Below are 14,417 nucleotides of genomic sequence, written 5' to 3' on the forward strand. Positions count from 1 at the left end.
GAGGTGGCAGCAACAGGCCAGCTCGACACTCAAGTCTCTTTCTCCGAACCTCGCTCGGGTGGTTTCACACGACTTACTTTCCAAGATGCACAGGCAAGCACAGGGGTGAAAGGTCACAAAAATGGCGCTGGCCGTCCGTCTTTTACCCCGCTTGCTACTTTCTCGGCCTCTACCGGGCTGCGCTGCCCGGCTCCGGACTCTCGGTTCAGCCGAGGTGAAGCGCCCATTGTCTGGACTTTGCTGCTTCTGCCGCCGCCGCCTCGGCTCGGGAGCAGCCCCATTTCCTCGAGTCTCTTGGGCCTCCGCGGCCTTGGCCCTGTCTGCTCGGTATCCTCAGCGTCCCTTGCTCAGCCCCCTAGAAGTCGCCGCAATCCTCCCCACTTTCCCTTCTTGCCCCCGGCGAACCTACAGCACCGAGGAGCAACCCCAGCAGCGTCAGAAAACCAAAATGATCATTCTGGGGTTCTCCAACCCCATCAACTGGGTTCGGACTCGAATTTACTCCTTCCTTATCTGGGCCTATTTCGACCAAGAGTTCAGCATCACAGAGTTCTCAGAAGGAGCGAAGCAGGTTGGTTTATATCTCTAGGAGTAACCTATCCACCTCTCATGAATTCAGCAGTTGAGATACGCAAACGTGTTTAGCGATGAGGTTTCAACTGGGTCTCAAATGATCAAATGTGGGTAGAAACTCAAATACAGAGCCCTCCGGCCACTTGCTGTAAATTAAGCTGCTGCTTCTGTTTGCACGGTCTCCGAGGGATAGGGGATTGATGGAGACACCAATTTGAAGTCCCTTACTTACTTTTTCTGCCCTCTGCAGGTTTTGAATCAGATAGAAATGGATTCAAAGCCTATTTTGTCACTTAAAAGCTCCATGGCTTTATTTCTTCTGAAATGTGATTTTTCTGCAGAATGAAAAAGACGATACTGATTATATGCTGGCACTGATATTTTTACTTATAGTTTTTTCAGTTTATTTATATAAACAGCCGTTTATACTTATTTATGTGATCTGTCAGTTATAAATTGAATGTTTTCAACTTTATATAATCAGTGTCAATATTAATTCTTGCTTTTTGCTTCCCTGAGTCAATTCTTGACTAATCTGTGTTTTTACAAAAAAATTTAAAAGCAAAGAGCAAGCATAGTTAATAGCATTATAAGGGATAAACCTCAGTTCCTGTCGGTTCTCAAAATCTTTTGTTTGTGCAGAGGTAAATGACCATGATGCTACTGTCCTTCAGGATTCCTGCAGATGACTTGTGAGCTTGTCTACCTCCTGCTCATTTATGTGTCAATAAGGAATGGAAGTCATCCCCCCATGGATAGGACAGGAATCAAGCCTAACTCCCTACTTCCTTTGACCACAAAGTAGCATGGAACACTTTTTAGTCACTGTTTGATCCTAAAGGTCCTCCAGCTGTGAGCTATTTTAGCCCCCATCCTTGCTATTAAGTAGTATTGTACCCATTCATCAGCCAGTCTGTATGCAGTCTTGCCTCATCTAAGTCAATTTTTGTGCATTTAGCCATTCTGATTTCCAAAAACAATGTTAGGTCATCCATGGCAAATATTTAGAGATTCCATTAAACCAGTGGTTGCTTAACATAACCTTTAAGATCAAACAAACCAGTTTTTAACACCTACAGTTTAAAAGGACATGGCTGAAAAGTCTTCCTACCTAGATCTCATAAGGCAACTCTTCCTTCTTTTGCATAGATGTAATTCTAGGGCTTGGGAATAATCTGTTGCATAAACATTGGCTAGATTCTCTACTCTCATGAGCTCAACTTGCCCTTTAACCTCCCAACTATAGAATATTATCTTGGGATGTGAATATCAAGCTGTCAGTTAGATCATGTTCATTAACATTTTTCTTTTTCAGTCAAGGAACATGAAAGCCATATTCATGCTCATTAGTCTAATTCTCTTTTACAGATGATAAAAATCAAGTCTAAAAAGGTCAAATGATTAACTCAAGAATGCATAGCTAGCAACTGCTCAGGTACATTGTTCTGTGACCCATTCTACAAGCATTCTTGGTTCTCCAGAGTTACTAGAAATTGACATGGTTGAGTATAACTGAGGCAAGCTTTTTAAAAACATTTTATAATTTAAAGTTTTTTTCTCAAACTATAATTGTAATACTGTTACAGATATACAATGTAGTGATTCACAAGTTTTAAAGATTACACTCCATTTATAGTTAAAAATATTGGCTATATTCCCTGTGTTATACAGTATAGCCTGTAGCTTATTTTAAACCAATCTAACTACCGCACAGTTGCACTCATCTCACATACTAGTAAAGTAATGCTCAAAAGTCTCCAAGCCGGGCTTCAGCAATACATGAACTGTGAACTTCCTGATGTTCAAGCTGGTTTTAGAAAAGGCAGAGGAACGAGAGATCAAATTGCCAACCTCCGCTGGGTCACTGAAAAAGCAAGAGAGTTCCAGAAAAATATCTATTTCTGCTTTGTTGACTATGCCAAAGCCTTTGACTGTGTGGACCACAATAAACTGGAAAATTCTGAGAGAGATGGGAATACCAGACCACCTGACCTGCCTCTTGAGAAATCTATATGCAGGTCAGGAAGCAACAGAACTGGACATGGAACAACAGACTGGTTCCAAATAGGAAAAGGAGTACATCAAGGCTGTATATTGTCACCCTGCTTATTTAACTTCTATGCAGAGTACATCATGAAGAATACTGGACTGGAAGAAACACAAGCTGGAATCAAGATTGCCAGGAGAAATATCAATAACCTCGGATATGCAGATGACATCATCCTTATGGCAGAAAGTGAAGAGGAACTAGAAAGCCTCTTGATGAAAGTGAAAGTGGAGAGTGGAAAACGTTGGCTTAAAGCTCAACTTTCAGAAAATGAAGATCATGGCCTCTGGTCCCATCACATCATGGGAAATAGATGGGGAAACAGTGGAAACAGTGTCAGACTCTATTTTTGGGGGCTCCAAAATCACTGCAGATGGTGATTCAGCCATGAAATTAAAAGACGCTTACTCCTTGGAAGAAAAGTTATGACCAACCTAGATAGCATATTCAAAAGCAGAGACATTACTTTGCCGACTAAGGTCCGTCTAGTCAAGGCTATGGTTTTTCCTGTGGTCATGTATGGATGTGAGAGTTGGACTGTGAAGAAGGCTAAGTGCCGAAGAATTGATGCTTTTGAACTGCGGTGTTGGAGAAGACTCTTGAGAGTCCCTTGGACTGCAAGGAGATCCAACCAGTCCATTCTAAAGATCAGTCCTGGGTGTTCTTTGGAAGGAATGATGCTAAAGCTGAAACTCCAGTACTTTGGTCACCTCATGTGAAGAGTTGACTCACTGGAAAAGCCTCAGATGCTGGGAGGGATTGGGGGCAGGAGGAGAAGGGGATGACAGAGGATGAGATGACTGGATGGCATCACTGGCTCGATGGACGTGAGTCTGAGTGAACTCCCGGAGTTGGTGATGGACAGGGAGGCCTGGCGTGCTGTGATTCATGGGGTCGCAGAGAGTTGGACAGGACTGAGTGACTGAACTGAACTGAACTGAGGCAAGCTTTTGTTCATCATGAGAGCCAGAGGAATAGGTGGTCCAATGATAGACAGTCCTTAAACAGCCTTATTAGCCCCACAAACTTTATTTCCATTGATAAGTACATATGATATTATCCCTGTTACTGCCATCAAACCACATTAACCACTTACTGTTTGTTTTCTAATATCTTTATATATTTTGGCCTTTTCTATGAAAGAAAAAGCTATTTCCCAGAAGCCTGTTGATGTTGCATGTATGCGTGCTAAGTCACTTCAGTTGTGTGTGACTCTTTGTGACCCTATGAACTGTAACTCTCCAGGCTTCTCTGTCCATGGGGATTTTACAGGCAAGATTACTGGAGTGGGTTGCCTTGCCCTACTCCAGGAATCTTCCCAACCCAGGGATCAAACCCATACCTCTTGTGGCTCCTGCATTACAGGTGGATTCTTTACCACTAAGCCAGCAGGGAAGCCCCTTGTTAGGTTAAGAAATCTTCTATCTTCTATCTTTATCTTTATATCTTAATCTTATATCTTTATCAGGGCAGCCTCCTAATGGGACATTATTACCTTACAGGATAATTTGCTCAGGTTTGATCATTCGCCACAGAAACTAGAGTATCATGGCTGGGTTTCAACATGATTGTGATGTCTGTTCAGCTCAGTTCAGTCACTCAGGCGTGTCCAACTCTTTGTGACCCCATGAATCACAACACGCCAGGCCTCCCTGTCCATCACCAACTCCCAGAGTTCACTCAAACTCATGTCCATCGAGTCAGTGATGCCATCCAGCCATCTCATACTCTGTCGTCCCCTTCTCCTCCTATCCTCATTCCCTCCTAGCATCAGGGTCTTTTCCAATGATCAACTCTTTGCATGAGGTTGCCAAAGTATTGGAGTTTCAGCTTCAGCATCAGTCCTTCCAATGAACACCCAGGACTGATGTCCTTTAGGATGGACTGGTTGGATCTCCTTGCAGTCCAAGGGACTCTCAAGAGACTTCTCCAACACCACAGTTCAAAAGCATCAATTCTTTGGTGCTCAGCTTTCTTTATAGTCCAACTCTCACATCCATACATGACTAATGGAAAAACCATAGCTTTGACTAGATGGACCTTTGTTGACAGAGGAATGTCTCTGCTTTTTAATGTGCTGTCTAGGTTGATCATAACTTTATTTCCGAGGAGCAAGCCTTTTAATTTCATGGCTGCAGTCACCATCTGCAGTGATTTTGGAGCCCCCTCAAAGTAAAGTCTCACTGTTTTCATTGTTTCCCCATCTATTTGCCATGAAGTGATGGGACCAGTTGCCATGATCTTAGTTTTCTGAATGTTGAATTTTAAGCCAACTTTTTCACTCTCCTCCTTCACTTTCATTGAGAGGCTCTTTAGTTCTTCTTCACTTTCTGCTATAAGTGTAGTGTCATCTGCATATCTGAGGCTATTGAAATTTCTCTGGGCAGTCTTAGCTCCAGCTTGTGCTTCATCTGGCCCAGCATTTTGCATGATGTACTCTGCATATAAATTGAATAATTTATGTGGGTGACAGTATACAGCCTTGACGTGTTCCTTTTCCTATTTGGAAACAGTCTGTTGTTCCATGTCCAGTTCTAACTGTTGCTTCCTGACTGTTGTTAGGGCTGCCATAACAAAATACCTCAGTCTAGGTTGCTTAAACCATAAAACTATTTTCTTGCATTTCTGGAAGCTGAAAGTCCAAGAACAAGGTGTTGGCAAGTTTGGCTTCTTCTGTGGCCTCTGTCCTTTGCTTGTAGATGATCATTTTCTTTCTGTGTCCTCACATGTTTGTTTTTTCCCCCTCTGTGCTTGTTTTATCCCTGGTATCTCCATGTGTGTCCGCATTTCCTCTTGTAAGCGCACCAGTCAAATTGGACTAGGGCCCACCCTCATTTGACGTTATCACCTCTTTAAAAGCCCTGTCTCCAAATATAGTTACCTTCTGAGGTACTGGGAGTTAGGGCTTCAGTGTATGAACTTGGAAAACCCAATCCAGCCCATAACAGTTATGAGAGTTGTCTGTTTGACACGCCTTTGCATCCTCTTTCTCTCGCTAGTTCTTCAAATTTCTTCTTAGATGGTTCTTCCTTTAGGAAGCCCCCTTATTGTCTGCCCAGATAGTGTAAGTTCTCACCTGTATTCTCCCAAAATCATCTTGTTCTTATTCCTATCATAATTCTTGGATTTGTCCATTTTTAAAGCTCTCTCCTCAGGTAGACAGGAAGCTCCTTGAAAACAGGTAGAGTCTTAATGCACAGCTCCATTCCTCATTGCTAGTAGTGTGGAGGATTGCAGTTGACTGTCTCCCACTTTAAATTGGGATCTTGTACTTCAAAGTTGAGGTCTCCATTAGACTGTGCAAACTCACACTTTTCTCCCACTTTACCAGTGCCATATCTGTCTTAGACCTGTCTGAAGAGTTAGCTCAAACTGTAAAGAATCTGCCCACAATGTGGGAGACCCACATTCAATCCCTGAGTCAGGATGATCCCCTGGAGAAGGGAATGGCAGTCCACTCCAGTATTCTTGCCTGGAGAATTCTACGGACAGAGGAGCCTGGCGGTCTACAGTCCATGAAATCACAAAGAGTTGGATAGGACTGAGTGGCTGACACTTTCACTTTCACTGTTCTACCTCATTGAGGTTCAACTGCAGCCCAGATCTCCAGAGTCCCAGTACTTAGATTGTACTGCTTAGTACTTAGATACAGACTTAGGTTGTGCTGCTATGTATTCAGGATTCAGAGGAGGATCAAATGACAGTCAGGATGGCTGATTACTTCATTGTTATTTTAAAAGGAACTATATAGAAGATTTTTTTATTGAGAACCTAGTATGTACACCACACACTATCTTTTCTCAGGTCCTTGGAGTGGATACATCATTAGCAATCTGCCCACTTACTACTGTGCGTGTGGAAAGGCCATATAAGAAAAGTCAACCAACTTTGAAGGAGTCATGCCTAACCATCAGTATCTTAGTGTTGACAATGTTTATTGCCTTTATCATAAAACAGTCTTTGTTATACTTAGCCATTGAAGTATGAGGATTGTACATTGTATGGTATTTCGCATCGTATCTTAAAATAATAATCACCACCCTTCCCCTTCCCCCACTTTTCTTTTTAAGGCTTTTGCTCATGTGTCCAAATTGCTGTCACAGTGTAAGTTTGATCTATTGGAAGAACTTGTGGCCAAAGAGGTAAAGTATACTCTAATTTTCCTTATAAAAAATAAATATTAACGTGTATTGTTTTCTTTCATTAGAATGATATGCATTGTTCTTATTTATGCTTTAAAATAACATGTACCGTCACCCAAAGTAGAGTCCCTCTATCTTGCCTTTGGAGTACTCGGGGTCTTAAAAAGCATAGAATGACTTGCTACTTAAGGCATAAGTGAACATGATGTCTTTTAATTCTTACATAGAATGTTCTATTAGGAGTTATCTAACTAAAGAATCAGATGCCTCTCAGCCTTGCTTTTGAAAGTGAATATGTACGGCTGTAAATTTTAAAATAGTTTTACAAAATACATTCCATGAAGAATTCACTCTGCTTTTTGAAAAGCTTTTGACAATACGAGTGAACTCTGGTTTGCTTTTTCCATACTTAGACTCTGCGTGTATTGAAAGAAAAGGTTACTTCACTACCTGACAACCATAAACATGCGCTTGCTGCTGACATAGATGAAATTGTGTACACATCAACAGGAGACATCTCCATTTACTATGATGAGAAAGGTAAGCCTGGAGCATAGTCAGTTTTAAGTGGCCCACAGTTGTCCAGATAAGCTAAACTAGTGAAAGATCATGGAATAGTGGCATTTTGTTGGTACAAGTGGATATTTATAGAACTACAGAGAAAATAATTTATTCATTCTTTAAAGACCTTGCTCTGGAAGACTTGGGGTATGGTAATAGTTTTGAATGCCTTTCTATCTAGAAGTTTGGGATGGTCATGAACACATTGCTGTTTTTAAAATGGGATAACCAACAACGTCCTACTGTATAGCACCTGGAACTCTACTCAGTGTTATGTGGCAGCCTGGATGGGAGGAGTGTGTGGGGGAGAATGGATATATGTATATGTGTGGGTGAGTCCCTTTGCTGTTCACCTGAAACTGTCACAACATTGTTTGTTAATCAGCTATACCCCATTACAAAATAAAAAGATTAATTTTAAAAAAAGAACTTTTCCCTAATGCTGTTTAATTCATAGAAGAGAATATTGTCACTTGTTAATGAAAATCGCCCAAGACAAGCTGCTCCTATGTCAAAATGAAAATATTTGTGTTTCAGATTTCCTAACTTAAAGGAAACAATTCAGTATTTTAAGTGTCCAGCTGTATGTTAAGTAGAAGTAAAAAGTAAAAGAAAAAGTAAATACTGTTAGCTAAAGACTGTTTTAAGAGTAACAGTAACTCAGAACTCCCAATTGGATTTATTTGGAAATGATAAAAATAATTGAAAGGAACTTTGGCGTTTATCGTGTTCTTTTCCTTGTCCTGTTTTCGCAATAGCATTCCTGAAAATTCAGTGACTTACTTATTCCTTCTACAGATATACACATAGGTATTATGTGCTAGGCATATAGGAAATCTAGCCTTTGCTCACACAGTTGCCAACGCAGTTCTGCTTGAGAACTCTTTTAATAGTGAAGATATTTTCACATACGTGTTAATTTGAAACATTCAGAAAGGTACTTTTAGTGATAAACATTTTCTTCTCCCTAGTATGTCAAATTGCGTCTCAGCATCATGGTCACTGCCTGGTTTTTGCACAGGACACTCAATCACTGGGCATATAAAGTGAATTAGAGCAGAATAGAAGTGTTTTTTCTTTCTGGCAGTTGAGGTTAAGTTAGCACCAAAAAAATGTGTTTATCCCTCTACTGTTTTTTGTCTTGACAATAGATGCCTGTTATCATAATTTTAGAAAATCCCACAAATGGAAAAGAATCCACATAGTATGCTTGGGAAATAAATACCTGCTCAGTAAATAGTAGCTCTTATACTGGGTTGCAGAGAGGGAGGCAGATACGTCGTAAACCCCAAGAGAATTTTCTAAAAATAAAAGGTGTCAATACAGGTACCTTAAGTTAAAATGAGCACAAAATTTGATCTGTAATGACTATAATTACTGCCAATTGCTAATTTCATTTCGGATATAAGGATGATAGATTATTGTGATTTGTATCTGTATGTGTGTATGTTTTTTCTCTAAGGAAGGAAGTTTGTTAACATCCTGATGTGCTTTTGGTATCTAACCAGTGCCAACATCCCCAGTGAAGCCATAAGTGGAGCCCGTGTGTTCCAGGTTAAGTTGGGGGATCAGAATGTGGAAACTAAACAACTTCTTAGTGCAAGCTATGAGTAAGTCTAATTACATTTTATTGTTTCCTTTCTTTAGGAAATGGAAGGTAGTATGCAGATATGAAAACTAAAGGGAGCTTTAGGAAGAAAAAATTGAAATTTGACAAGTATCTGTGAAGAGAGATAGTTATAAAGACACACTGGCCATGAAACAGGAGTGTTCAGAAATTAGGAAGCGGTAATATTCCTGAACTTAATTGAACAGTGTTTCAGCTGTCTATTGCTACATTACAAACCATTCCAAAACTCGGTGACAACAAACAGCCATTCATTTTGCCTGCTTTTCTACTGCTCTGGAATTTTGGAAAGGCTCAGCTGTGGGGTTTTCTCTGCTTTACCTGCCATCAACTGGGATGGCAGGAGCCAGGGATTCATTTCCACAACGGGCTTCCTCACTCACAGGGCAGCACCAGGATGCTCCTTGGCTTCTCCATATAATGTCTCATTCTCCAAGGCCTCACTTTGTAGCTTGGGCTTGTGGAGGTGTTAAGATAGTCACGTGTTTTACATGGTGGTTGGCTTCCAAAAGACAGAAGATGCTAGACATAGCCCTCTAGTAAAGGGCTATGTCCAGGATTGGAAGCATCGCTTCTGCATGGTTTCTGGTCCAAACAGTCACAGGATCTGCACAGTGAAGGACATGGAGATACTCCACCTCTTCATGGGGCAGCAGCAAGGTCACATTGCAGAAGAGCATGTGAAATGTGGTTATGACCGTCTTTGGAGAATAAAATATGCTGTAATTGGCACATGGACCATCCACTCACTAGATAATTATTGACCATCTCCTCTTTACCAGGTAGTCTGGTGGGAGTTTAGACACAGAAGGGTTCCTGCCCTTAAGGAGGTACTGTCTAATGGGAGGTTAGCAACCTATTTAAATGAGACACTGTAGTGTATTATTGTGTGAATAAAATTCGGAACAGTGAACAGTTCAAGAGAGTTAGTGGAGATATACTTTAATATCTGTTTAAAAGAATACTTTTATGTCATCAAAGTTATACAAATTAGCTTTAAAACAATGAACAAAACCCCCAAATGACCTAAGAAAGAAAATGTATCCTGTTTCACTAAGGTAAAGAGAATTATACCTTCATTTTTTCACTTCTTGAAGGAGATGTTGCTTTTTTTTTTTTTTTTCCATTTCTTTTTCCTGTGTGGAATTTTGCTTTATTTCTAATTGCCCAAAATATTCTATATATTTAAATACTTATTTAATTTAAATCTACTGAATTGTCTGTTTTTAAAGACATCATTTAGAACACTATAATCAACACTAACCTTTGGTTGTTCTGATAGTCCCTACTAAGATCACAGGCAGGTCATAAAGACGCTGTTTTCAAGAATGAGCTTAGTGCCAGCTATGAGTAAATCTAATCACATAACCAACTTCCATGGAAGTGCTGTTTTATCAACGTAGTCCAGTTTTTTTCTCCTCATATTAGGTGTATATTATAGCTAGTACTTAGCAGAATAACACGTTTCTCTCACAGACTGGCAGATATTGGAGTGTATATAGATCTGTCTATTAAAAATACTCAGTTGAGAATGCACTTCTAATTTTGGGGGGGATATTTTTTGTGATCAAATTGGTAGATTAAACTTTTGATTTTTATTTACCATTATCTGTTAGCTTTTTGCTAAAAACTGCCTCCACTATGTACTTGCAAATTACATAGTGATCCAGGAAGTGTTTGAACTAATACAGGATACACATTGTTTATAATGTTTCCTTAGATTTCAGAGAGAGTTTACACAAGGAGTAAAGCCTGACTGGACCATTGCACGGATTGAACACCCAAAGTTATTAGAATAATTATTCTTGGAAAAATCAGCTTATTGAACTTTTGGCAATTACTGTGAAAGACTAAGGAAGAAAAAATTTTCAGATCAATTGATCTTCACTTAATCAAGTTTGTGGATTACTTTTGTATTATTATAAAATGTTCCTTGTAGTAAATAAGCATGATACAATAAAGCATTTTCCATAGATTGTCATCACTTTCTGTAAAAGTCAAAGTAAAAAAAATTACAACAGCCTGTCACTGGTGTCATATTCAGTGTCATTTCTCATGTTACATGTATATGTATATATACACAAACTAATTTTACAGGCAGTAAAGAAAATATTGAAAAAACTACACATTTCTAAATTCATAGTCCTGAAATATTTTATTTGTGGTTAATACACTTATACCAATAATTCAAGTATGTGGAAGATTTATTTTTAAAAAATCACTGCTACTATTTGATTACCTCTTTGTTCACTAGCTAGGTGAGAAAGAACAGATGGAATTACAGCAGATGGGTCACTGCAGAACTAAAAATCAGTGAACCTTACTAAAGCACAAAGAGAAAAGAGAAATAGAACAGTGCCTTAGTCCCCTATGGAATAACATCAAGTCTTTCTAACATACTTGTATTTGGACTCCTAGAAGATGGGATAAGGGAGACAAAAACAATGTAAACAACAATGTCTGAAAGTTTTCCTAATTATGAAAATTATAAACCCAGAGATCCAAGAAATTCAACCATCAGGGACACACATGAAGAAAACTAAAGTACATCATAAAGTGTTGAAAACTAGAGAAAATTAGAAAAGCAGCTGGAGAAGAAAAAAACAACCACATTCCATACAGAGAGTGACTGCATTTCTTTCCTTAAACTCTGCAAGTTAGAGGCCTTGGCATGGTATCTTTGAAAGAAAGAAATATACCTGTTGACCTGGAATTCCATATTCAGGAAATATATCCTTCAGAAAAGGTGAGAAAAGACTTTCAGACAAGGAAAAGATGATAGAATTTGTCGCCGAAAGACCTGTTTTAAAAGAAATGTTAGGGGCTAGTGGACAGAATAGATTTGAAAATGGACCCATGCATATTGCGCAATTGATTTTAACAAAGGTGCCATGGTTGTTTAATGAGAAGAGTCTTAACATAGAATGAAAATATATTCAAATAGTAAGTAACCTCATCTTTTGCCTTACACGATACATAATTTTAGTACAAAATTTGGATTGTGAAATGGATCATAGATTAACAAAAGCTAATACTCTAGAAATTCTGGAAAGAAACATAAATTACTGTCTTGGGATAGAGAAATATTTTTTAGACAGTGAATTGTGAAAGAAAATTATTAATTGAAATTAATTAATACTTCTGCTCTTTGAAAGACAGCAGCAAGGAAATGAAAAGTCAAGTCACAGGTTGGGGAAAACTATTTTTAATACATATTATTTGACAGAGGGCCTGTATTTGGAATATATAAATAATGCTTATAGCTCAATAATGGAAAATTAGCTTTATGCAGCTATCATGACTCATCAAACTGTGGACTTAAAATGGGTACATTTTATTATATGTAAATTATATATTTTAATGCAAATTATACTTAAAGCTTGCTAAAATATTTAGCAAGAGTAATTTGCAGAAAAACTCAAATGATTAAATTTTTATAAGGTATAAAGCAGGTTATCTATGTTTAATGTTAGGTGAAATAGAAAATAAGATCAATAAGGCACATAATTGGCAGCCTGGATGGGAGAGGAGTTTGTGGGAGAATGGATACATGTGTTTGTATGACTGAGTCCCTTTGCTATTCTCCTGAAACAATCATAACATTATTAATCAGCTATATCCCAATGCAAAATAAAAAAATTTTTAAAGGCACATATTACTAAAAAAGAAAAATGCAACCAGTTACAGTATCACTTGCCAGTTACACTATCTGTTGTAAGATACATCTCCAATGGTTTTAAAAATGTTTGACTTAGAATCAATGAAGTACAGTGTTACTTATTATTTGTGAAAATATATATAAATTGTAAAACTTTTCTAAAATGCAAGAGATTAATAAGGCACTAAATGCATGATAGTGGCAACTGTCTGGGGAGGAAGGGAGTAAAATGTGACTGTAATGTTTCATTTCTTCAAAAAAATCTTGATACTTAAACTATGGTCTTTGTGTATGTTTTCTCAATAAAAGGAGCCAGGCGTTGGGGGCACTTCCAATTATATACAGAAGACAAGAGTAGCCTGAAACATTCTTGGGGCAGAATGCAAGGACACTCTCAAAGCTGACTGAAATAATGCTAAAAGTTATTTATTACCATTTAACAAACCCAAAATTGAGTCACTTAAAAATAACAGCAGTTACTTTACTCATACACTTGGGCAGGGTTTGGCTTGGTTTGTCTGCTCCATGTAGTGTTGACTGAAGTTAGTTGGGGATATTTAACTGAAGGCCAAGTTGATGCAACATTGCTTTACTTGTGTGTCTGGCTTCTTGGAGATGTTTGGAAGGCTGGATGCACTGGGTCACTTTTGGTCTGAGCAATCTTTAAATTTTTCATTACAATCTATGTTAGATACAGATGAAGTAAATTGGCAGATCTGCTATCCCAGTAAATGCTCCTGTCAGTGTTATTGAATATAGCTGATCTATCCCTATTGTGTTGGGTTGTTTAATCAAAGATTTTGGTCATTTAAGGTTGTACGGTAGGGATTCTAAGGTTTTTGTCTTGATCTTACTAGCTTTTATCCTTTCAGATGCTACAATCCAGTTGTTCCCAGTGAGTTCAACGTGTTTTTGTTTGGGGGTGGGGAGCGGTGTGGGTGTGATGAAATTCTACATATCACTGATATCAGGAAGTATTTGTCTTTCTTTGGCTTATTTTACATAGCATAATATTTATTCAGGTTGTAGCACATGACAGGATTTCCTTCTCTTTTTAAGGCTGAACAATATTCCATTATATAAATATACTGCACACACACATATATATACACACCATATCTTCATTCATCTATTAACAGACATTTAATTCGTTTCCATATCTTGATTACTTACTGTGAATAATGCTGCAATGAACATGGAAGTACAGATATCATTTTGAATAAGGATTTCAATTTCATCTTCCTTGGATATATGTATCCAGAGGTGGATTGCTCCATCATATGTTAGTTCTATTTTTAATTTCTTGAGGAACCTCTATTTTCCATAATGGCTGTACCAATTTATATTCCCACCAGCAGTACACAAGAGTTCTCTTTTCTTCACATTCTCGCCAGTTTGTTTACCTTTTGACTTTCTGGTGATAAACATCCTCACAGGTGTCAGGCTTTTATTTTTGAGTTTACCTGATTAGTGACATTGAGCACTTTTTCTAGTACGTGTTGGCCGTTTATGTATCTTTTCTTGAAAAAATGTCTATTCAGATCCTTTGCCCAGTTTTAAATTGAGTTATTTGGGTTTGTTTTGTTTTCAGTGTTGAGCTGTATGGATTCTGTATATTTTGAATATTAAACCCCTGTCAGATGTGTGGTTGACAAATATTTTCTCCCATTCCACAAGTTGCACTTTGGTGATTGTTTCCTTTACTGCACAGAAGGATTTTTGTTGTAGTCCCACTTAACTTTTGCTTTTGTTGCCTTTGCTTTAGTGTCAAATCCAAAAAAATCTTTCCCAAGACCAATGTCAAGGAGA

General features: G+C 38.4%; 1 protein-coding gene across 3 annotated transcripts; it reads left to right on the forward strand.

The window, feature by feature from the left end:
* Positions 1 to 82: 82 nt before the first annotated feature.
* MAIP1 (matrix AAA peptidase interacting protein 1) lies at positions 83 to 12,884 on the forward strand. Of its 3 annotated transcripts, none has more exons than XR_006058809.2 (5): positions 83 to 571; positions 6,691 to 6,762; positions 7,176 to 7,302; positions 8,832 to 8,933; positions 10,671 to 12,884. XR_006058809.2 is itself a non-coding variant. In XM_004004805.6 (5 exons), the coding sequence occupies exons 1-5, from the start codon at positions 122 to 124 to the stop codon at positions 10,747 to 10,749; spliced, it is 876 nt and encodes a 291-aa protein (XP_004004854.2). In that variant the 5' UTR covers positions 83 to 121; the 3' UTR covers positions 10,750 to 12,884. The 3 variants fall into 3 exon arrangements, 2 of the variants coding, with proteins under 2 accessions (XP_004004854.2, XP_060266165.1); XM_004004805.6 differs by having other exon boundaries at positions 8,786 to 8,933; XM_060410182.1 differs by having other exon boundaries at positions 8,832 to 12,884.
* The last annotated feature ends 1,533 nt before the right edge of the window (positions 12,885 to 14,417 follow it).

This window comes from Ovis aries, chromosome 2, assembly GCF_016772045.2.
Source record: "Ovis aries strain OAR_USU_Benz2616 breed Rambouillet chromosome 2, ARS-UI_Ramb_v3.0, whole genome shotgun sequence".
Taxonomy (NCBI): Eukaryota; Metazoa; Chordata; class Mammalia; order Artiodactyla; family Bovidae; genus Ovis; species Ovis aries.